We start from the raw sequence: 21,720 nt of genomic DNA, 5'->3' as shown, positions 1-21,720 counted from the left end.
TTATTCCATCCTCCTCTTGTTTTTCCTTGAGTGGAGAAAATTCACACCTTAAAGCAGAAAGGCATGCTGTAGGTTAATCGGATTATAGAAAAGAGGTCAGAAGCTGCCAGCTTTTCTGAATTGTAATCACAGGAAATGAGCTTTGTATCCTTCTACGCAAAACCCGGGTTCTTTGATTTCCCCTGCCACGTGTCACTTTTTCTTCTTCTTTGTGTTTCTTCCGTGAAGAAATCTTGAGCAACTAAGGGGGATAGTTGAGAAGAAAAGCTGTGTCGTGCATGACGCGGAGTCTGCGACTCATGGCCCCTCCGGAGGACAGCCTTTCTCCTGTGACACGGAGTTGACCTGTCTTAGCTCCGATGGTAGACTCACTCCCCTCCGAGGCCGCGCCTCTGATGAGCGTGCTGTCTGCGGTCTAGCCGCTGAGTTCCGTCCGCAACTCAGTAAAATCATGGTCTTTACTTCCTCAGGAAGTTAATACTTACAGTCTTTGAATTTATAAATATTGGTCTCAGTTCACGTGAATTGAAGCCTGCGTGCAAGATCAGGGTGTCAGTCCAGACAAAGCTGTGGCCCCGACCTCGTGGCCCACAGCGTAACGCGGGAAGATGAGCAACCTTCAGAATGTCCGGCTGTTCCTGCAGTGACGTAAGTGGGAAAGCGGGTTTTAACCAACATGCAGAGCCGTGACGTCGGCCTGTGGATAGGTGCTCCCAGGGCTGTAAACCGAGGCTGATAACATGGGTGATGACAGGGCTTTGCCCATTTTGCTTGGTGAGGTGAGCTTTGGTTAGAAAGCGACTGGACGTTTAGCAGATTCAGAGAGACGTGCGCATCGGGGAGACAGAGCCAAGGGCCTGCGGCCACAGGAGACCCCGTGAGTCGCCGAGGGGAAGCCGATGAGGGAGGTGGCAGGAGAGGTCCCTCCGCGCAGAGGCTGGGGGAGACGGTGTGTCGAGGAGGACGAGCCTTGAGGTCAGACGCGTCCAGGGCGTATGAAGTGGGAAGGGTGACGGAGTGCAAGGGAGGTAGCTCCCAGGAGGCACTCGGTACACAGCTTAGGCGCTGCAGCTTCCTGTGGTCCTAATGAGAAGGAAAAGAGAGAATTGTTTCTGAAACTCCCATCTGGGCACTTCCCCGATGATCCAGTGTTCAAGACTCTCTGCTCCCAATGCAGGGGCACAGGTTTGACCCTTGCTGGGGGAGCGAGATCCAACACGGCACACAGCTTGACCTAAGAAAAGAAACCCAGTCTGCTCCCACCAGGAGCCTTCCCAGGGAAGTTTGGGGAAGAGCAGGTGGGGAAGGCTGGAAGCAGACGCCCAGGGGAGTGACGCAGATCCCTTATCCCGGCGTCAGGAGGAGCTGTTGTGTGAGTTCCTTTATTGGTTCTCTTAAATTTCTTTATTTTTTTGACTGAAGGATAGTTGCTGTACAGAATTGTGTTGGTTTCTGCCAAACATCAACAGGAATCAGCCATAGGAATACATATGTCCCCTCCCTCTTGAATTGCTTTCATTTTGCCGCTTTCTCCTGAAATTGCTAGCACCAATTAAGCTGTTCTTGGCAAAGCACCGCGGCTGTGGCTGAGATTTCAAATTGGTGGACCTGCTGTGCTAACCAGGAAACAGAACACCGTGAGGTTGAACTAGCCCACCGTGTCCCGTCCAAGGGCGGTGAGTGCAATGCTAATGGTGTAGGTTTGGGCTTTTTAAAACCATATCGTTACAAAACTGCTGGGGACATTTTGTGAACAATTAGATGCTTGTAGCCACGGGTCTGGAGAGAGGCTCTGCTCTCGGAGACTCAGGAGGGCAGCCTGGACACAAGGAACAGGGAATCCTCCGTGGCTTCGTGGTTGAGCTGTGTAGCCTCTTGGCTAAGTCCTTGCCGTGTTACATTTCTTCGGAGGAGGCGCTCCCCAGGGTGCAAGGAGGTCGGTTTCAAAATGACAAGAGTAGCGTCTCGAAGAAAAAGATGCCTAGAAACAGTATCAACAGCAACGTTGAGAATCCCTTCCTTAGTGGCCGCTTTGCAGCCTCCCGGGTGAGAGGAGGGACCTGGACACTGGACGCGGTGGTGGGACCAGGGCCCCCCGCCCCGAGCTGCCCGCCCCCTTGGCTGCACGCCAGTGGCTCACTCAGGACGGACAGGCTGGCAGCAGAGCAGGTGGCCAGCCTTGGCGAGCTGGCCACCCCGTGGAAAGAGCAGGCCCTATATTAAGCAGATGACCCCGGGCCGCTCGATTAAGTCAGTTACTAAACGCGGTTCTGACTTACCCTTGCCCTGAGGAAGCAGGGCCGTGCCATCGCTACCCCACCCCCCCATCTCTGGGGTGATGCCCGCCGAGAACTGGCCTGAATGTTTACAAACGTCTCTTGGAGGTTCACTCTGTGCCATGTGGAGGAGTCAGAGCCTACATGCCTGAGGGGAAGGCTGTGTGGCTCCCCGGCACAGCTGACCTCCCTTCCCAAGAGGGGACATGCTCTCCCGCCTGCGGCAAGCCTTCTCCAGAGTCTACGGGGCATTGCTAGTAAGTACCCCGGCTTGCGTCATGAAGGAGCCCTCGGGAGGGGCCACGGCTCTCTTTTGAAAATGATGCCTGGTCCTGTTTGGGAGCCAAACTGGCTAGTCACTTAGGGTGATGGATTTTCAAAGGCGTGCATGACGTTTATAAGCCTTTTTGCCACCTCTTCATATTTTATCTGATGTGAAACTGAGAGGCTGATTTCTAGAACAGTCAGTTTTCTCATTTTATCTCCGTTTGGGCCCAGTCTCGTTCCCCTTTATTTCTGTTCGGCTTTCCACCTTCCCTCGCCGGAGCGTCCTGTCCTGCGGAGCGGACGCCCTCTGTCCCGTTACTTGATCGTGCTCGTGACCTCGCTCACGCCCGGGTGCTCCCGGGTGCCTGCTCCCTCGCTGCGTGCTTGCAGGGGGCGGCCCGTGGTGCCACTGCAGTGAAGGGAGACCTCAGTCTGTCTGGAGCTTGAGCATCCGGTCGGGGGAAGCTGTGCTCACTTCTCTCTGTCTCTCCCGTCGTTCTCTCCACTCTCCTGTTTTACCCTGCTTTTCTCCTCTCCTCCCTGCGCTCCCTTCCCTGAGACGGCAGGTCCTGGGGGGTGACGGTCGGCTGGTCTGGGCCTGGTCTGGGGGCTTGGTCCCCGGGACCCTCACACCTGCCTCTCCAGCTCCTCCTCTCACGTGCCGTTTGCTTTAAGCGCATCCTGGCTCATTTGTGGTTCTCTGTCCCGTTACTGGTCCCAGATCAAGGGGACGGTTTCAGTGGTCAGCACAGCTTCCTGGAGCATCTTGAATGGTGCAGGGTCCTGTGGCCTGGGCAGCTTCCTCCCCGCTCCCCGTGGTTCTCGCTCTTCTAGTCTGTGGATAAGGGGACTTCCCTGGTGGCTCAGAGGTGATGAATCCACCAGCCAGTGCAGGAGATGCAGGTTCCGTCCCTGGGTCAGAGAGATCCCACGGAGAAGGAAAGCGGGTCCCGCGGAGAAGGAAAGCGGGTCCCCCGGAGAAGGAAAGCGGGTCCCCCGGAGAAGGAAAGCGGGTCCCCCGGAGAAGGAAAGCGGGTCCCGCGGAGAAGGAAAGCGGGTCCCCCGGAGAAGGAAAGCGGGTCCCCCGGAGAAGGAAGTACACCCACTCCAGTACTCTTGCCTGGGAAATCTCATGGACAGAGGAGCCTGGTGGGCTGCGGTCCGTGGGGTCACAAAGAGTCAGACACGACTTAGCGTGGAAAGCACGGAACATGCATGACTGCACACACGCCGATCACAACAGACTACGAGCTTCCCACTGGCGACGCCTGGGTCGTCTTACGTGTAAAGCCCCCAGGAAAACACATAAACGCTGCTGTTGATAGTCATCGATGCTGTACACTGTTTATGACCAAGTGAACCCCTGTTTATTTCATGTTTTCAACTAATGTTCTTTATAAAACACAGCCATGGAGACGGGCAAGTCAAGTGGGAAGGCCAGTGAGCATCCGTCCTCAGCAGGAATGTTCAGAGAGCACGGAAAGGGCCGCTCCTGTCTCCCCACACCATGTGTGTCTTCACACGTCCGAGATGAGGACTGGCCGTGGAGAGGAGCAGGGTCTGCTCTGTAGGGCCCGCGCTCCCATTTTACAGATGAAAAGGTGGAGGTTTCTCCAGAGGAGGCGAGTCATTCAGTTACCCAGATGCTGGTGAAACCGGTGTGCAGTTCACGCAGGGCAACTGCAGGGCAGAGGCCCCCGCCCCTGGCAGCCCAGCCCCGGTGACAAGCCCCCACCTCCCACAGAGAGGGGAGCCACGCCCAGAGACACTGCCTCCAGGGGCGGGGCGCCGGGGTGCCTGTGCCTCTGACGCTGGGCAGGTGGCCGTCTTTAGAGGGTCTGAGGCCGTCAGAGCCGTCCACGGCCATCACCGAATAATACAGCGTCCGGGCTCGTCAGCGTCTGCTTCCCCCACACACTGGGGTCCGGTGGCCTTCTGCACCGGCGGGCCTGTCGCACGTCAGCCCTGCAGCTGGGGTGGGCCGGGTCCCAGAGCAGACCCCGTGGAAGAGCAAGCCTCTGCTCGGGTGCTTCCTGTATGTGTGAGAGCCTCCGAGCAGGGCCGCCAGCAGTGGAGCTGATGACGGGCCCGGGCTGTGAGGGGATCACGGGCGGGAGGGGTCCCTGACCCGGGCCGCTGCGTCCGTGGGGCAGGGCTGTCCGGTATCTCGCCTTTATCCTCCCCCTCCACTCCCGCTGTGGACCTTCCCTGGACTGGGCACCTCCCAGGACCCAGAGAGGGACCTGCTCAGGACTCCAGGCTCTGCCAGCGGGACCAGGGCTGCAGAGGTGCTGGTGGTCCTGCCCCAACTCCCCGTCAGTCAGCCTGGAGGCTCAGGACCAACTTGGCGGATGACTTTCCCGGTCACCACCTCTCTCTGCAGCAGGGGGCGCCCTCCAGGGCAGATGGACACCCACCGTCCCAGCACCCCGCCCAGGGTCTGGGCTCAGCCCCTGGCAGTGAGGGCCTGGAAGGTACCGGCTCCCTGAGCTATGAGTGGATGGTTCCTTTAGAGGTACCAAATATTTGTTTAGGAATTATGCAGGGAGCTTATTTAAATGAACTTATTTATAAAATAGACCTACAGACATGGAAAACAAGTTTACAGTTACCAAAGTGGAAAGGAGCAGAGGGGGATAGATTAGGAGGTTGGGGTTAATATTGGTGCTGTGCCCGGTCGCTCAGTCGTGTCCGACTCTGTGTGACCCCACGGACTGCAGCCCCCCAGGCTCCTTTGCCCATGGGATTCTCCAGGCAAGAACACTGGAGTGGGCTGCCATGCCCTCGTCCAGGGCTCTTCCCAAGCTGGGGGTCCAACCTGAATCTACCTGCATTATTGGCAGGCAGGGTCTTTACCACTGAAGCCTCCTGGGCCGCCTCCCCCCTAGGCCTCTCCCCAGCTCGCTGACTCCGTGATGTTAGCAGAGCCAGTTGGTCTCTTTGGGCCTTAGATCTTGTGTCTGGAAAGTGAAGTTGAGGTAAAATCCAAGGTTCTTTTTTTTGAACTGATGGATAGTTGATTTAGAATATTGTGTTAGTTCCAGGGGTATATAAGAGCAAATTGGGGTTTTTGCAGATTATATTCCATTTTAGGTTCTTACAACATATCAGGCATAAATCCCTGTGTTGTGCAGTAAATCCTTGTTGCTTAGAGATCTGAAATTCTGATTCCTCGCTTGAGAGACAGGTGTTAGCCACGCGCCAGGCACTGTCCTGACTGTATTCCGCATAATGACTTGTTTATTCCTCCTGATTCTCAGGAGTGCCGCACAGTTACTCTCCCATTTCACAGATGAGGAAACCGAGGCGAGTGTGTTGGTGGGTGTAAGCTCATTCCCAAGCTCACCTCGAGTACGGGATCGTGTCGGGCAGCTGACCCGGGCATTTCCTCTGCCACCCCAGCTGCACTCTGCCAGCCTCTCCTGCACCACCCACCCCCGCCCAGGTGTCACATCACCACCTTCCCCTCGATCAGCCGTCTTTCTTCCCTCAAAACCCGGTGGTGAATAATCACTTCTGTCCGTTGCTGAGCGGCCATGAGTGGGCGTGGTGGGGATCCCTGAGCGCTGACTTGGGACCAGGGGTCACTGCCGGCCTCTCCAGGAGGCCCTGCCCTCCGAAGGGGCGAGGCTCACCAGTGGGAACGCAGTGTCCTGGTGGGGACTGTGGGGGGAGGGCGCAGCCTGCCCTGGGCTGGCCCCGGTCCCCCCGGTACAGCAGCTCCAGCAGACTCAGCGTCCTTCCCACCCCCAGATGCCCTGGCGCACAGCCCTGGGGAGCAGGGAGACACCGAGGCTCTGAAGGGCAGGCAGAGGAGGAGGGGGATCGCCCCTCCACCCAGCGCACTGCTCCCTCCTCAGCCCGGGTCCGACCTCTCCTGCGTTCAGTCCCCCCTCCCACCTCCTTCCATCCCCTGCACCCATCACCCCCGCCGGCTTGTCCCAAGCTGGGAGGTCTGGACCAGGGATGAACCCCTCCCACTAAAGGGACCCTCGGGTGCAGGCTGGCATCCTTGGTGGTGAGCGCACGTGCAGTCCACACTCCGAGATGATGCTGGCAAGCACGGTTACGCGGCTGCGCTCACACAGACCTGGACCGTCTTTCACGCTGGGAGGCGTCGCGAGCCTCCTGCCACGTGCTCAGAGACGTGCTTGCCCTCTTCCAACAGTCCCAGATTTAGTTTCTGTGAGCGTGCTGTGTTCGCTTCTTAGCACAGAAAATCAAAGTCTGAGAAGCCACATCTGAGCAAATAAAAGTGATTGGGCTTCATGCAAATCAAACAATCCAGCAAACTAGCTCCACAGGGAAACAGGCTGACGTCAGCCGGACATCAGCAGTTTTATCAAAGTTTTTGGGAAACTCCCTCTAAACCACCTCCATCTTTTCAGTTTAGAGGCAGGAAATCCCACGGCCTCTGAGAGTCTGGCCCTGACTCCCGCAGCTGCAGGGGGCATGCCCAGGTCAGGACAGGGTTACAGGCTTTCAGGAATGGTCTGCAAAGAACCCCGAGTTACCCTCCGTAAGAGTGGCTTATACTGGGTAAACTGCTGAGCGTGTGGCTGTGTGGTGGGGTCCACAGCGTCACGGCCCTTATCTGAGAGTCGGGTGTGAAGAGGGCGCCCGCCTCTTGGCCTGAGGTCAGGCTCCGCTGAGATAAGCCAGGGGCCCTGGCCACCCTGCTCCAGCCGCAGCAGATGCCAGCGGGCAGGGCTGCCATGGCGGAGGCCTTTACAGCGTCAGAGCCGGCAGCGGGGTCGGGGAGGGGAGGGGTGGGTGGCTGCACTGCCGTTTCTCTGGCCTCGAGCAGCGGTGCGCAGGCGGGCTGGTGGTGCAGAGACGTGGCCGGCTGTCTCTCTTCTACATGGGTTGTTCCAGCAGCGCAGGGAAGGGCTGCCCTGAGAGGTGACCTGCAGTGGCCTCTCGGTCCTTCCCCGCTCGACGTAGACGTGGTGGAAACACAGATGAGAGACGCATAGTCTCCGGCAGTCCAGGCAGACTTCCTGGAAGAAGTGGTGTGTCTCAAGAAACGGGATGGGCCGGGGGGCAGGGGGCAGGCAGGAGCACAGGAGGAGGCAGGTTGGGGCGCCAGGGGCCGTGGATGTGCCTGGGTTTGTGCTGGAGGCCAGGCTGCGTGCTGCGGGTGGCGGTGCTCCGGCGTGACCCGAGGGCAGGGAGGAGCCAGGGCTGGGGTCTGTCCTCGGCTCTAGCAGGGAGGGAGGAGGGACAGGAGCCTATGGTGGTGGTGACCAGGGCACCATCACCTCCGCGGCCCTCGGGGTCCCCTGCCTTCCTGCCCGCGCGTTAGAGCCTCCGTGGGCATCTTCCCCTGGGATGCGGGACACAGGCTGCTGCCCCACGCCGACGTCTCCTCTCCCCCAGGACCCCTCTGGGGAAACCGATGCAGTTGTTTGGCGAGAACGTGTTGGATAAATGTTCGCAATGGGAGGTGAAGCTGAGGAGGGCTGGAGGTGCAGCTTCCTGGGGGACAGGGGTGCCCAGTGGGGTCCCTGGGCCCTTTGGGGCAGGGAGCAATGGGACCCCAGCTCTGCCTGGGTGGTTCCCTGGCTTGTGGTCCCACACAGTGGGCTCACCCATCCCGTGAGGCCCTTGCAGGATGTTTGGGGGCTGCTCATGCAAAACCCAGGCTCCGGCAGCCTTGGCTGGGAACCCTGCCCAGTGGGCTCTGGGCCACAGTGCAGGAGGAGCTTGTGGGAAAGAGGGGGCCCTTCTGTGTTTGGACCCTGGGGTCAGTCTGAGGGCAGACCCTCAGAGGCCTGGTCGCGGCCGGGGCTCCCCAGACAGCTCCCGGTTCATCCCCCGCCAGCTTGCTGCCCCATAGCCTGGCAGCTGGTGGCTGGCGGGGGCTGGGGGCCTGCTTCCCCGTCTGAGCTCTGGGTCTCTCTGTCCCTGAAGGTTCAAGGTTCCGGGATGCATTCTCCTTCTGTGGTTCTCAGTCGCAGGCCCTCTGGGGCATTTCTGCTTCGAGATAGTGATTTTCCTGACAGGGACCCACTGCCTGGAAAAGGACCTTTACTGATGGATGGAGGGAAGTGTGTTAGTCCTGGATCGTCCTTTGATGAATCACCGATTTATCACAAATGACACATCATGTGGCCCCATGGGATTCTTCAGCCAAGCGTACTGGAGTGGGCTGCCGCGCCTTTGTCCCAGGGATCTTCCCGACCCAGGGATCGAACCCACGTTTCTTGCGTCCCCTGCATTAGCAGATGGGTTCTTTACCACTAGCGCCACCTTGGACGCCCCGTAAGTCATTGTGAAAGTGTTAGCTGCCCAGTCGTGTCTGACGCTTTGTAACCCCATGGACTGTAGCCCATCGGGCTCCTCTTTCCATGGGACTCTCCAGGCAAGAATACTGGAGTGGGTTGCCATGCCCTCCTCCAGGGGATCTTCCTGACCCAGGGATCGAACTGGGCTCTCCTGTGTTGCAGACAGATTCTGTACCGTCCAAGCTACCATGGTGAATTCAAAACTAACCATTCACACTGAGACAGTGTGAAGCGCTTCCCGTCTCTGGAGCGCAGGGAGCCGGGACTACAGATTGTGACGGACTCTGTGAGCGGACGTCTGTTCGCTGTTCACTCCTTGCTGGATCTGGAGCGTGGTGCTGCCTTTCCTGCTTTGTCAATGCTTTCTCCTAATTAAAAGGATTTATACGTGGAAACCTCCTGAGGCTCTAGACCATGATCTGCGGTAGTGTATTTGTATAGAGACACGGTGGCATCATGTCCGACTCGATGGACATGAGTTTGAGGAACCTCCGGGAGCTGGTGATGGACAGGAGGCCTGGCGTGCTGCAGTCCACCGGGTCCCAGAGAGCTGGACATGACTGAGCGGCTGGACTGACTGATGGTGTTAGTTGTGGCTGCAGATGCGCTGGCTTCCATGTTGAGCCTCACCTTCGAGGCTGGTGCAGACAGACGCCCTCGGGGAGCCCCCAGCGGGTGAGGGACACGGGGCTGCGGTGAGCAGGGGCCCCCCTGCAGGAGGACGGCTCGGTGACCTCAGGGCCAGCCTCATCAGACCAGCAGCTGGGCCGGATGTCCACCCGCCGCTAGGCCTTCCTTCCCCCATCCCTCATTGAATTTTCTCATTTATCTGTTCACCTTTTAAATAGAGCCATGTGGCTCGAAAGCCCACAATAGAAGGGACTTCCCCGGCGGTCCAGTGGTTGGGAGTCTGTGCGTCCACTGCAGGGGGCGCGTGTTCCATTGTGGGTCTGGGAACTAAGCTCCCACATGCCTTGCCCTGCAGCAAAGAAAGAAAGTGCCCGATAAAGTCCTTTCAGGAGCGTCAGTTACGGAAGGCCGAGTCAGGACGTGATGAAACCACAGCTGTGCTTCTTCTTGAAGTGGAAGGTCAAAGAACATTCTGAGGACAGACCCCCAGGGGGGCTTATTTCTGGTTTCTGATTTCACTTCGGAGCATCTGATAGAGTATCTTGTTCTAGGTGTCAAACAACCCGTGTATCTTTCGTGTCAACTCTGTTTTTCTCAGCGCGCCCACCTGGCTTCCTCTCGGGGTCCCATTTATTCCCCAGCTGATCACTGAGCCCCGTTCTCTCTCTCTCTCACTGAGACAGACTCCAGGGGAGCCCCGGGCCCCTGCGGCTCTGGCCCTGCCTCCCGAGCTCGCCTTCCCTGCCCGAGGTCCCCAGCTCTCCTGGCCTCGTCCATGTAGGGCCGGCGCCCAGGGGGGCTGCAGAGCCCTGCGCCCCAGTGGAGGGGAGATGACGCCCAGCTCTGATGGTGTGAGCTGAGGGTCAGCTGTGGGCAGCGATGCTCATGGTCGTCGGGCTGCCTCTCAGCACCGGTGCTTTCTTAAATTAACGGGGCTGAAGCTGAAAGAAGGACGAGGCGGCGATGTGCCTTTACGTTTAATGTGCTTTTATGTTCTTCAGTTCATTACTGAAGGAAGAGGAGAAGCTGCACGTGTTATTGCCTGTGTTTGCTCAGTGGAGGTTTATTCTCGAACGTATTCCGGGGGTGAATAGCCCACAGGTTATACATAAGTCAGCATCTGAAAGCACTTAGAACTTTACTTAAGGATGAGCAGAATCTCATAACTAAACAATACACTGTGTAGGCCATTTTTCTTCTGTGGTCTTATTTATCATCGTGAGATTTAAACCTGAGCCCCAGCCTGAGAGAGAATGGCCTGGTGGGGCGAGAGGCACGCAGCAGGAACTGGGTGCAGTCCCTCCCGGGATCTCTAGCCAGGGGCCCTGGAGGGTGGTGGGTGTCGGGGATGTCAGACCCCCAGCTCCTGAAGGGTCAGGAGGCAACTTTTGTCTCTGAGACAAAGGAGCAAGCCTGGGGCAGAAGCTGAGCGGCAGTGACCTGGAGCCTCGTGAGGAGGGGCCGGGGCCACGCAGCACAGGTCCCTCTCGGGTGCCCGGGAGCCCGGGTGTAAACAGCAGCAAGAAGGCCAGGGCAGCGCCAGGGGGCAGGCGTGAGCGAGGGAATTGAGCACAGACCCCCCCCCCTCCCCCCCCGCCGGGGCAGGGGACGGGCAGCTTGATGGAGGCTTGTCCCCATCAAGACAGAGCCTGGCACAGGGGCCTGGCTTCCGTGGGGCAAGGACTCGGCGTACACCACTGCCACCAGGCTGCCAGGTGCACCTCGCTCTGCTGGGCAAAGAGGGTCCTTTGTGTTAGGGTCGGCGAAAGTCCAGCATGCAGGCCCCCGGAATCTTCTTGTCTTGGAATGTGGTGTCTATTTCTTGTCCTCAGATGATTCTTCCAACTGCAGGACTCTAAGCTGAGGAGTCTTGGTTGTACGTCTTCAGATTTCTCTGAATCTGGTAGCTATTTCATGGAATAGATTCTTTAGCTGTTGTTGTTAAGTCACTAAACAACTGTTGTTGTTAGTCATGTCTGACTCTTTACGACCCCGTGGACTGTAGCCCGCCAGGCTCCTCTGTCCATGAGATTCTCCAGGCAAGAATACTGGAGTGGGTTGTCATTTCCTTCTCCAGGGGATCTTCCTGACTCAGGGACTGAACCCACGCCTCCTGCTTTGGCGGGCGGGCTCCTTGCCGCTGAGCCACCCGGGAGGCCCCCAGATTCTTGGGTTCTTGCTCTGTGGTCACTCCCGCTTTTCTCTCTCACTCCTCTCCTGCCTTTAGTCTTAACTGTGGAACAAGGACTTACTTAGAGCAGCGACAGGTGAGAAGGGAACGGAGGAGACGAGTAACCGACAGGGGCGGGGAGCGCTCCTGGTTCCAGAACTGCTGTCGGCCCAGATGAGCCTCGCGTAATCAGGGGCAGGAGGAGGGTGCCCCAGGGCTGGAGCGTTTCTGAGTTTCTGCTGGAGAAGCTTGGCCAGCGTGCCGGTTGCAGAGCGTCCCGTGTTACTTCTTCATTCTCTTTTTGGCTCTGTCCTGCGTGCTGTCTCAGATTTTGCATTGTCTTAGATGGCAAATCTAAATGAAAACATTTATAGTCGTCTCTCCATCTCTGCAGAAGATTATTTCCACAACCCCTGCTCACACCAAAGTTAGTGGATGCTCAAATCTGTTCTCTAAAATGGTGTAAGGTTTGCATATAACCTACATACATCCTGCCATATACTTTAAATCGCCTCTAGATTACTCATAATACTTATTACAATGTAAGTGAAGTGAAAGTGAAAGTCGCTCAGTCGTGTCTGACTCTGCGACCCCATGGACTTCTCCATGGGATTCTCCAGGCCAGAATACTGGAGTGGGTAGCCTTTCCCTTCTCCAGGGGATCTTCCCAACCGCGGGATCGAACCCAGGCAGCATTGCAGGAAGATTCTTTACCAGCTGAGCCACAAGGGAAGCCCAATACACTGTAAATGTGATGTAAGTAGTTGCCAACACCCTGCAAATCCAAGTTTTGGTTTTTGGAACTTACTGTAATTTTTTTTTTTTCTTTTTTTAGTATTTTTAATCCACAGTCGGTTGAATCCAAGGATGCACAATACATGGATAGGAGGGTAGAGTATACTACATTTTTGTTGTGTTATGATTTTAAAAGCAACGTCTCCCACTTAATTGTCTTTTTGTTTGCAGTTTTATTCTCCAGACCTACTATTTTGCTAGCTATTTGTGCTGGTTTCTCAGCCAGGGTTTGTAATATGAACTAAATCCTATAGAATTAATATTTATGGTAAAAAAAATATGCCTTTATGTACTAATGGCAATGATCCAAAATTTATTCTAATGAATAATAAACTCACTTGTGGAAAAGACCTCCAAATGTACGCAGTTCCTAGAGTTTAGGCTCTTTTGCCACACTTGAGAGATTCATTTGCCGTTACCACACATTTCCCAGGTAGTTGGTGATGGACAGGGAGGCCTTGCATGCTGTGATTCCTGGGGTCGCAGAGAGTCGGACACGACTGAGCGACTGAACTGAACAGAACTGTGTATCACATGCAGTGAATAAGACGGGCAGGGTTTGCAGCAGAAGACACAGGGAACCGGGATGAACAGAGCACACTCTGATGCCTGATCAGAAGGCCCTCCCGTCAGCACCGAGAACCGTACTCACTGCTTTCTGTAACGTTTGTTTTTATTTACCTGTTTTTGGGTCTGCTGGGTCTTCACTGGGCGAGGGCTTCTCACTGGTTGTGGCGAGCGGGGCTTCTCTCTAGTTGCCGAGCTCGAGCTGCTTATCGCCGTGGCTTCTCTTAGCGCAGAGCACGGGCTCAGTGGTTCCGACTCTCAGGCCCTAGAGCACGGGCTCAGTACTTGTGGCCCTTGGGCTCAGTAGCCCCTCGGCACGTGGGACCTTCCTGAGCAGAGATCCAGGCCACGTCTCCTGCACCAGCAGGCGGATTCCGTACTGCTGAGCCACCAGGGAAGCCAGCACCTACTCAAGGTTAGTAAATGAGAGCGATGTGGACAGGTTCATTGTTTTTAACTTCTCTCTGGTGAGGCCTCGTCCCTCCTGTGCATCCCTCCTGCAGGCCCCCATCTCTCAGCTTGCGGAGGTTCCACCCCCTGTGTGTAAAACCCAGCCGGGCACCGAGGTGGCTCTCCAGTGAGGGCAGCTGGCGCTGACTGTGCCCGACCTCGGCACTGACCTGGCTCCCCAGGGAAGTAGCTGTTGAGATTCCCAGGAGTCCTGTCTGCAGCAGGTTATACATTCTCATCCTAGGCAAACAACCAGTGGAAATTCTGCCGACTATGGGAGAATAGAGTCCATTTGTGATAGGAGACCTTTTCCCCCAAGTTAACTAAAATTCCCCTGGAAGTTCTAGCTCTGTTTTCTCACGTGCTGGACTGGGGAAGAAGCCCACCAGGGTTCCAGGGTCTGTCACACCGCATGACCCAAAGGTGGCGGTGACGGGAGAGATAGTTCCACAGTGGTGATCAGCCTTGGCCTTGATCGTGCTCAGGGGTGCCGGGAACCTGCAGAGGTGTGCACTGACGAATTGAATCTGATTGGGAGTAGCCGTGTAGACTCTCAGCGGTGCTCACACCCAAGGCCACAGGTAGTGAGTAGGTGAGGATGAGGAATTAGGAAGTGTGATACACGCAGGGAGACACCGAAGATTCGAGGAGCAGAAGGACCAGGGTCGAACTGCACTTCAGGAGACTCATCTGCCCCAGTCCACCCGGAGATTAGGGACAGCTGTTTGAAAACCTCAGGAGAGAAGACGCGGGGGAGGGCTGTCTGAAGCTGGCCCACCCTGGAGGTGTCCTCTGTGAGCAGTGAATTCCCTGATGGAGATGGAGCCAGTTTGCACTCAGCTTTCTGTCCTTTCCTGGAAAGAAAACCAGTGACCTCAGAGAAGCAGATGGTGCTCAGGGAACAGATGAGGCCTTGAAACCAGAGCGATCTGAGGAAGTATGGCACCAAAGCCCTAACTAAATGGGATGGAATGAAGAAGGACTAATTGAGGGAGGAGAAAGCATTCTTGAAGACTTAAAACATATTTGCTGGCCGGGGGGTGGGGGGTGGTGGGGGTGGGGGACACAGAACAGGTAGGGCAGTGCCGAGGAATTCACCGACCATGAAGAACAGAAAGAAGAGTGTGACTGAGCGAGAAGAACGTTCATTACATCCTCCTCTGCCATGTCAGTGAGTCCGTGGCATTCCAGACTCGCCAGAAGGACAGCACCTGTCCGCGTCTGTAGAGGGAATTGCCCAGCAGGGCTGCAACCAGAGCCTGGTGATGCAGGCCCAGGGGAGGTGCTGGGGCGTATGGACGGAGTGGGGAATCACGGGGCGACCTTGGAGCAGGGCTGGGAGGCCAGGCTGGGGGGCTCGGGGCTACAGGTGCTGGGTGGGTGGAGCTGGGTCCCCGTCCCCGGGTACAGTGAGGGGCCGGGCCTGGAAGTGGGGGCGCTGTGTTTCTTCCTGAGTCCTTTTCCAAGGAGGAGGTGGGTGCTGGCCCCAGGGAGCTGGGAGGGGCCGGGGGTCCCGGAGCGGAGGAGGAGCCCTGGACCCCCAGGGCTGGCTTCTCTGTTAGCCGCAGGCTCTTTCCGTGTGTCTGTGTTGGTGTCAGAGTGCTTTGCAGAGACTTGAGTTTAAGCAGTATTCTTTGGGGGCATGGTGCTCATTCCTGGCTCACGGCCCGCTTCTCTCGAGGGGGGCTCTGCTTCCCTAAATAACTCCTGAGCAGCCCCTAGACTGCCCGCGCGGCGCTTCCTAACTCCCAGCCCCTCTCCTCCGCCACCTCCTGCTCCCCGCATGGCCCGCCGTCCTGTGCCTGGTGGGCTCCACGGCCGCTGTCCTCTCAGACTTGGCGCATGGACAGCTGGCATCTCCCTGCCTCCCGGACGGGATGGAAGAGAGGTGTCTACCCCCCTTCCAGCTGCGCCCCAGGGCCTGGCCGGGCAGGGGTCCCCCCGAGAGCCCACCCTCCTGTGTGTTCAAAGCACTGTTGTCCCTGATCAGAAGCCACACATCTTCAATAAAGAGCTTTCCTGCTCCCCAGAAATAATTCCCTGAACACATGCTGTTGCTTTCTTTAAAAAACAAACAAACAAAAAGCAATCTCTTTATTGACCTGGATGCTATAAAAGGTTGTCTTGGAGAGGAACTCTTGACATCTCTGATTTTGGACTCAGGGCTGTGAGAGCTCTGGTGCCCGATTTTCTTTATCAGAAAGAAGGCCTGGGGTTGACCAGGGCTCTGTCCCCGAGAGGCACCTCTGCTTGGTGCCTGCGGGCACCCCTTGTGGACAGGAGGCCGCAGCACGCGTCGTCTGGGGCGAGGACCCTTGGGGTGGTTTTCTTGACCTAGTGGCGACCTTTTAGGACAAGCACATTAGGTCCCTACGGCCAATCAAGGCTATTTTCAGCACAAACGGAAAGGAAACGGTGCTGCCTGCCTCGGAAGCCTGCTCGAGCCTCACACCCTCAGCTTGTGTGCTAGGCCAGCGTGCACCCTGCCCAGCGGCCCTGCGGTGCACGGGAAATAGGGCAGCAGACCCGAGCCGAGGGGCCGGGAATGCGGGGCGTCCCTCCAGAGGTGCGAGTCCAGGGCCCCTGTCGGGGGTTCAGGCGGCCAGGGCCCAGCAGGGTGTGGGTTCCCTGCGCTGCCCCCCTGGTTTGGCGAGAGGGGACGAGGCTCCAGTACCGGGGACGGTGTTTCTCAGGGCCTTTCCCAGCCCAGCGTCCAGCTCTCAGGCCGACTCCCAGGGGTCCTAAGTGTGAGGGAGGCGGAGCACAGCTGGTGAAGAGGGGTCCCGGGGCCCAGGCCCCACCGGAGCAGGATAGTGAGTGCGTCTGACAGCTGATGGGAGACGGAAGGAGGTGGGGGGGGCTGTCTGGTGCCGCAGGCCCCGCCCCTTTCTGAGGGTGCCGCCCCTCCCCCCGCCCCTTTCCGAGGGTGCCGCCCCCTCCCCCCGCCCCTTTCCGAGGGTGCCGCCCCCTCCCCCCCCTTTCTGAGAGTTCCCAAACCTGGGGTGCAGGAGAGCAGGGGGCCTGCCTCTGCAGAGCCTTCAGCTCAAGGTGAGCATTCCTATCTTGCCAACAAGTAGTCTCTCGTGAGGGACAAGGCCTCCCTGCCTCCACATGCAGAGGCCGCCCCCTTCTCCAGACTGAAGGGGGACCGCATGTCCTGAGATGCCCCCACGTCCGCCAAGCTGACCCTGTGTGGGCCCGGGGCCTGGTAACATGCTCGCTCCCCTCACAATCACAACAGATCATTTAGAGGAGCGAGCAGTCTCCACTTCTCTATCTGGGATCAAGGAGAAGACGTGACAAGATCCCGTTGGAATCATTGTCCAAAAATGAAAGGTCACTCTCGCTCTACCGCCCTCAGAGAACTGAGACAGAGGCCTGCCAGCTCTCTGCCCGTTGGCAGCTCAGGGCTCACAGAGGGGGAATTCAGGGGATTCCTCTCTTACTGTTTAGGGCCTGTGGGTTAACCAACTATGCTTATTGTCTGGTATGAAACTGTTAATAACAGACGAAGGTTATTAGCTGACTTTCCTTCCCTGCTCTGAATGTGGGAGAAATCTCGCTTGGGCTTGGAGTTCCTAAAGGGTTTGCCCAGGGCGTGTCTCCTCTTCCATCCTGCCCCGATCCCCAGGCCCCGGATCCCCAGGCCCCAGATCCCCAGGCCCCAGGTCTCCAGGCCCCAATCCCCAAGCCCCCGATCCCCTGGCCCCGGATCCCCAGGCCCCCGATCCCCTGGCCCCGGATCCCCAGGCCTCCGATCCCTAGGCCCCGGATCCCCAGGCCCCTGCCGGGGCAGGTCCTCCTCGTCGTCACCCCGTGTGTCTTTAGTCTCCATCAATTATCTCTCAAAACAGTTGCTTTCTTTGCTTTAATATATTCTTTCCAAACAGACTTCCGAATGTGCAGGTGGCCTGTAATCCATCAGCTGACCAGACCCTCCGGAGATCAGGGGCTGCAGTCATGGCCCCAATTATAGACCAGGAGGAGGTGCAGCTGAGGCTGATTTCAGACCCTCAGCCTCAACCTCTGCCCTGAGGATCGACCTTCCTGATTCTGCCGCATCTCCCTGTAAATCTGAGCCTTGGAGAACTCTTACCCCGGCTCAGACCTTGGGGGCTGCTGGCTCACACATGTGCAGTTAGAAAACCCAGCTCGCCCCTGAGGTTCCCGCATGGGCCGGTCCAGCTCTGACTCTGCCTGGCTGGGCAGCGTCTCCCGTTCAGCCTGTGTCTTCCCCCAGACTTCCCATTTCTCCCTTCACTCGGTTGACCTCAGACCCCAGAGATGAAGGCAGATGCTGATGATGCTGACGCAGCATCCTGAGGCGGGGGGATGCCTTTTTTCCACTATGACAGCTCAGCTGGGCTGGTACAATCCAGTGTGAAGGTCTGTCTTTCCATGTTGAGGAGCCTTGTGCTCTGGGGTGGTCTTTCCTCCACCGTCCACATGCCGCTGGGAGCAATACTGCCTGCCTCAGGATTTCACACCCAGAAATTGCAGTTGTTAATAAGAAGAGCTTTCTACCTCATGCAGCTGCCGATCAGTGTCCAACTTTACATAGAGATGGTTACCAGACACACAGGCTTCGGTGTGACACGGATAGAGCGGATGAGTGATGGGTAGAGGGGATGGTGAGCTGTGCTCCCTCTGTCTGAGTTTTACCAGCTGAGTCAGAGTCTCAGAAGCATCACTGTAGTTGATTCAAACCTGTGTGATATTTCACTCCGCAGCGTCTCTCAAAAAAGGAAACAGGATGTTTTCATTTAAGTAACACTTTGGACCCTTAGTGAAACTGTAGAGAAATGCCTTTCATTTCTGTCATCTTTAGGAACTATAAGTTGCCACATTTCAAAAGTGCAGGTAAGAGTGTGAATAAAAGGCTCTCAGAGCTCACATCTCTGAGCTTTTATGTGGTGCACAATTGCCTTCTTTCCTTGGGCAATCTTGATTGTCTTAAGGTGTGAAGATTATGCTTATGCTTAATTAAAGAGGAATACGCATTAAGAACAAACCATCTCAAAATTTGGGAGTTGTTATCTCAGCTTTTTACCCTCTGTATTAATTACCTTTTGGTGGTTAGCAATTTACCCCAAAACTTACTGGAGTGAAAAAAAATGAGCATTTACTCTCTAAGAGTTGCTGTGAGTCAGCAAGGAGGCTGCAGCTTAGCTGGGTGCCTGTGGCCAGGGCTGTGTGGCCTCACCTGAAGGCCTGCCCAGTGGGGAGCTAACTCTTTCTGAAGTCCCCCAGGGGGCTGCTGGCCTTGGTCCCTCAACACAGGGGCTGGTCTCCAGGCCTGAGTTACAGCCTGGGAGCTGCCTCTGCCCCCAGGGGAGCCGTCTGAGTAACGAGGAGGCACCAGGATGGAAGCCGTGGTCTTTCTGTAATTCACGCCCCGTCACTTCCGCTGTGTTCTCTGTGCTGCCTTCCACCTGTTGAAAGCACGTCCCTAGGTCCAGCCAGAAGCAAGGGGAGGGGGTTATAGAAGCAGGTAAGTGCCAAGGGGCAAGGATCATTGGAGGCACCTCAGAGGCTGCCCGGGTAACTCCTGCTTAAGACAGGAATTAATAATTTCATGGGGAAAGAGGAGAGGAAGAAAGATCACAGCTGACATCTTCCTTAGAAATCATGTTTCCATGGGTTTTTTTTTTTTTTTTGATGGGGAGTGAGATTATTGCTACTATTGTGTCAGTGTTGTGAAAATTTAAGGGCATGAGACTGAAAAAGATGCTTTTTTAGACCATTCTTGAATCACAGATGCTATAAGCAAATTTCAGATCTTATAGAGGGTTAATATTCACCATTTCCTGGATCTTTCTGTAGTAGGCATGGATTTTTTTTTTTTTTTTAACAATAATAGCGTGGATATAAGAAATGTCATTTTAGGAAATTCCTTTAAACATGTTTAGTCTGCTTCGAGTCTGTTCCTCCCAAGTTAGCAAGGGCTGCCCACAAATTCAGTCCCCATCATTCACTGTTTTCCCCTTCACATTCCCATCCCAAACGCCCTCAGGAAACTCCATTGCGTCTTGAACGAGCCAGAATACGTGGGGAGGGCTGTCCTCTCTGGTCAGACCTGGAGGGGAAGGCACACAGCTCACCTCCCAGTGCAGACAGAGTGAGGGAGGAGGTGATGGAGAAGCCCCATCCCACGAGTGCCACATCGGCCAGCGGCCCACTGACTCCGCGTGGAGGGATGGGGTGGCTGCAGGGGATGTGGCCACGTGCAGGCCTCGGGGAAGAACTGGGCAACTCACCCTTCCGGGCAGTGAGCCTGGGACTCGAGTCTCCTGGGAGCGTGCGTTCTGCATTGCACATCAGGGTGTTGGGGCCTCGGCCTGCCTGTTGGTGGGCTTGGCGCGTGTGAGCCGCCCGGAAGGCTGAGGCTCGGCCAGCAGGCGTGAGGGCCATGCCCCCGGAGGCGGGTGCCCCTGGGAGTACCAGGAATGTTCACTGGAAGGAGCAGGTCGGTCCCTATCGTAAACGCTTTCTGTTAGAGTAGCTGGTGCGATCACTAGTGTCCTGGGTGGCCCAGCGCCGTCCAGATGCCCAGACTGCGCCCAGCGCGAGATGGCTCATGTTCGGACACTCAGTGACCGGGAGGAAACGGGGGGATTTGTGTCTCTGCTTTCCGTCCCGGGCTGTGGGCGGCCTCCTCTCTCTGTGTCTTCTGCGGTTTGTCCAGCCGCTCCGGGAGCCCTTCGTGGTGGCTCTCCGGTCTCACGTTCCGGGATCCGTCCTCCAAATCGGTCTGGCCCTCTGGCCCTCCGGGGCCCCACCTCCCGAGTGCCGTCTGCGTGCGTCCGTCAGTGTTCAATGGGTTGGTCACTCACGTCCCAGACGTCTCCCCGACTCCCACGGAAGATCCCGCGGGGTTCACACCAAGTGCTCTGGATTCCGCATCAGGACCTTCTGAAGGTCGTCACGCTCAGCGATGGACTGGAGGGCGTGGCTCCCCCAAGAGCCGCTTATGACTAGCTGTTAAGCCGGCCTCTCTCTTGAGCACGTGCTTCTGCATTCTCGCAGCGGGAGGGCTGCAGTGAGCTCTTTTTGACCCACCCCTAAAGTACTGTGCATTCCCCTGGCGTGTTTGGTTCCTCAGTGACATGAGATCTGACCTGTGAGCTGTTCTGTGCAGAGGTCTGAGGGTTTTCAATTCTACACACATGCGCGCACCGCAAAAGATGTTAATATATATTATTAACAAATTCAACTTCTGTTAAAATTTTAACATATATTATCGATAGTGTATAGTGATAGTGTTAGTCACTCAGTCGTGTCCGACTCTTCGTGACCCCATGGACTGCAGCCCGCCAGGCTCCTCTGTGCATGGGATTCTCCAGGCAAGGATACTGGAGTGGGTTGCCATTTCCTTCTCCAGGACATCTTCCCAAGCCAGGGATCAAACTCAGCTCTCCCACACTGCAGGCAGACTACCTATTGAGCCACCAGGGAAACCCATATTATTAATAAATTCAACTTATTTTATTAAAACAAAATAACAGGACAACAAGCTATTTTCCTTGAGTGTGTATCTTCAGCAGTTTTTAATCCTCATATTAAAAAATGTTAATGTGGTAAAATACACATAACATAAAATTTGACAATGCTTTGGCCACCTGATGCAAAGGGTCGACTCATTGGATAATACCTTGATGCCGGGAAAGATTGTGGGCAGGAAGAGAAGGGGGACGCAAACAACGAGCTGGTTGGATGGCATCACCGACTCAGTGGACATGGGTTTGAGTGAACTCTGGGAGAGAGTGGAGGGCAGAGATGCCTGCTGTGCTGCAGCCCATGGAGTCACAGAGAGACTGACACAGCTTAGCCACTGAACAACGAACAACAAAATGTACTGTCTTCACCAAGTATAGGATTCAGTGGTATTCAGTTGAGTTCAGTCACTCAGAAGTGTCCGATTCTTTGCAACCCCATGGATTGCAGCATGCCAGGCCTCCCTGTCCATCACCAACTCCCAGAGTTCACTCAAACTCATATCCTTCAAGTCAGTGATGCCATGCAACCGTCTCATCCTCTGTCGTCCCCTTCTTCTCCTGCCTTCAATCTTTCCCAGCATCAGGGTCTTTTCACATGGGTCAGTTCTTCGCATCAGGTGGCCAAAGTATTGGGGTGTCAGCTTCAGCATCAGTCCTTCCAATGAACACCCAGGACTGATCTCCTTTAGGATGGATTGCTTGGATCTCCTTGCAGTCCAAGGGACTCTCAAGAGTCTTCTCCAACACCACACTTCAAAAGCATCAATTATTTGCTGCTTAGC

General features: G+C 56.2%; 1 protein-coding gene across 2 annotated transcripts in view; it reads left to right on the top strand.

Moving 5' to 3' along the window:
* RPS6KA2 (ribosomal protein S6 kinase A2) overlaps positions 593 to 21,720 on the top strand; it is a 224,629-nt gene continuing 203,501 nt past the window's right edge. The window contains exon 1 of one of the 2 annotated variants that reach the window (XM_018053462.1): positions 593 to 648. In XM_018053462.1, the coding sequence (XP_017908951.1) occupies positions 625 to 648 (24 nt within the window). In that variant the 5' untranslated portion in view covers positions 593 to 624. Of the gene's footprint in view, positions 649 to 2,401; positions 2,534 to 21,720 lie in introns of those variants that run through there. The other variant, XM_018053461.1, reaches the window with a different exon arrangement.

The sequence above is a fragment of the Capra hircus genome, chromosome 9 (genome assembly GCF_001704415.2).
Source record: "Capra hircus breed San Clemente chromosome 9, ASM170441v1, whole genome shotgun sequence".
Taxonomy (NCBI): Eukaryota; Metazoa; Chordata; class Mammalia; order Artiodactyla; family Bovidae; genus Capra; species Capra hircus.
This window is presented reverse-complemented; position numbering and strand designations above follow the sequence as displayed.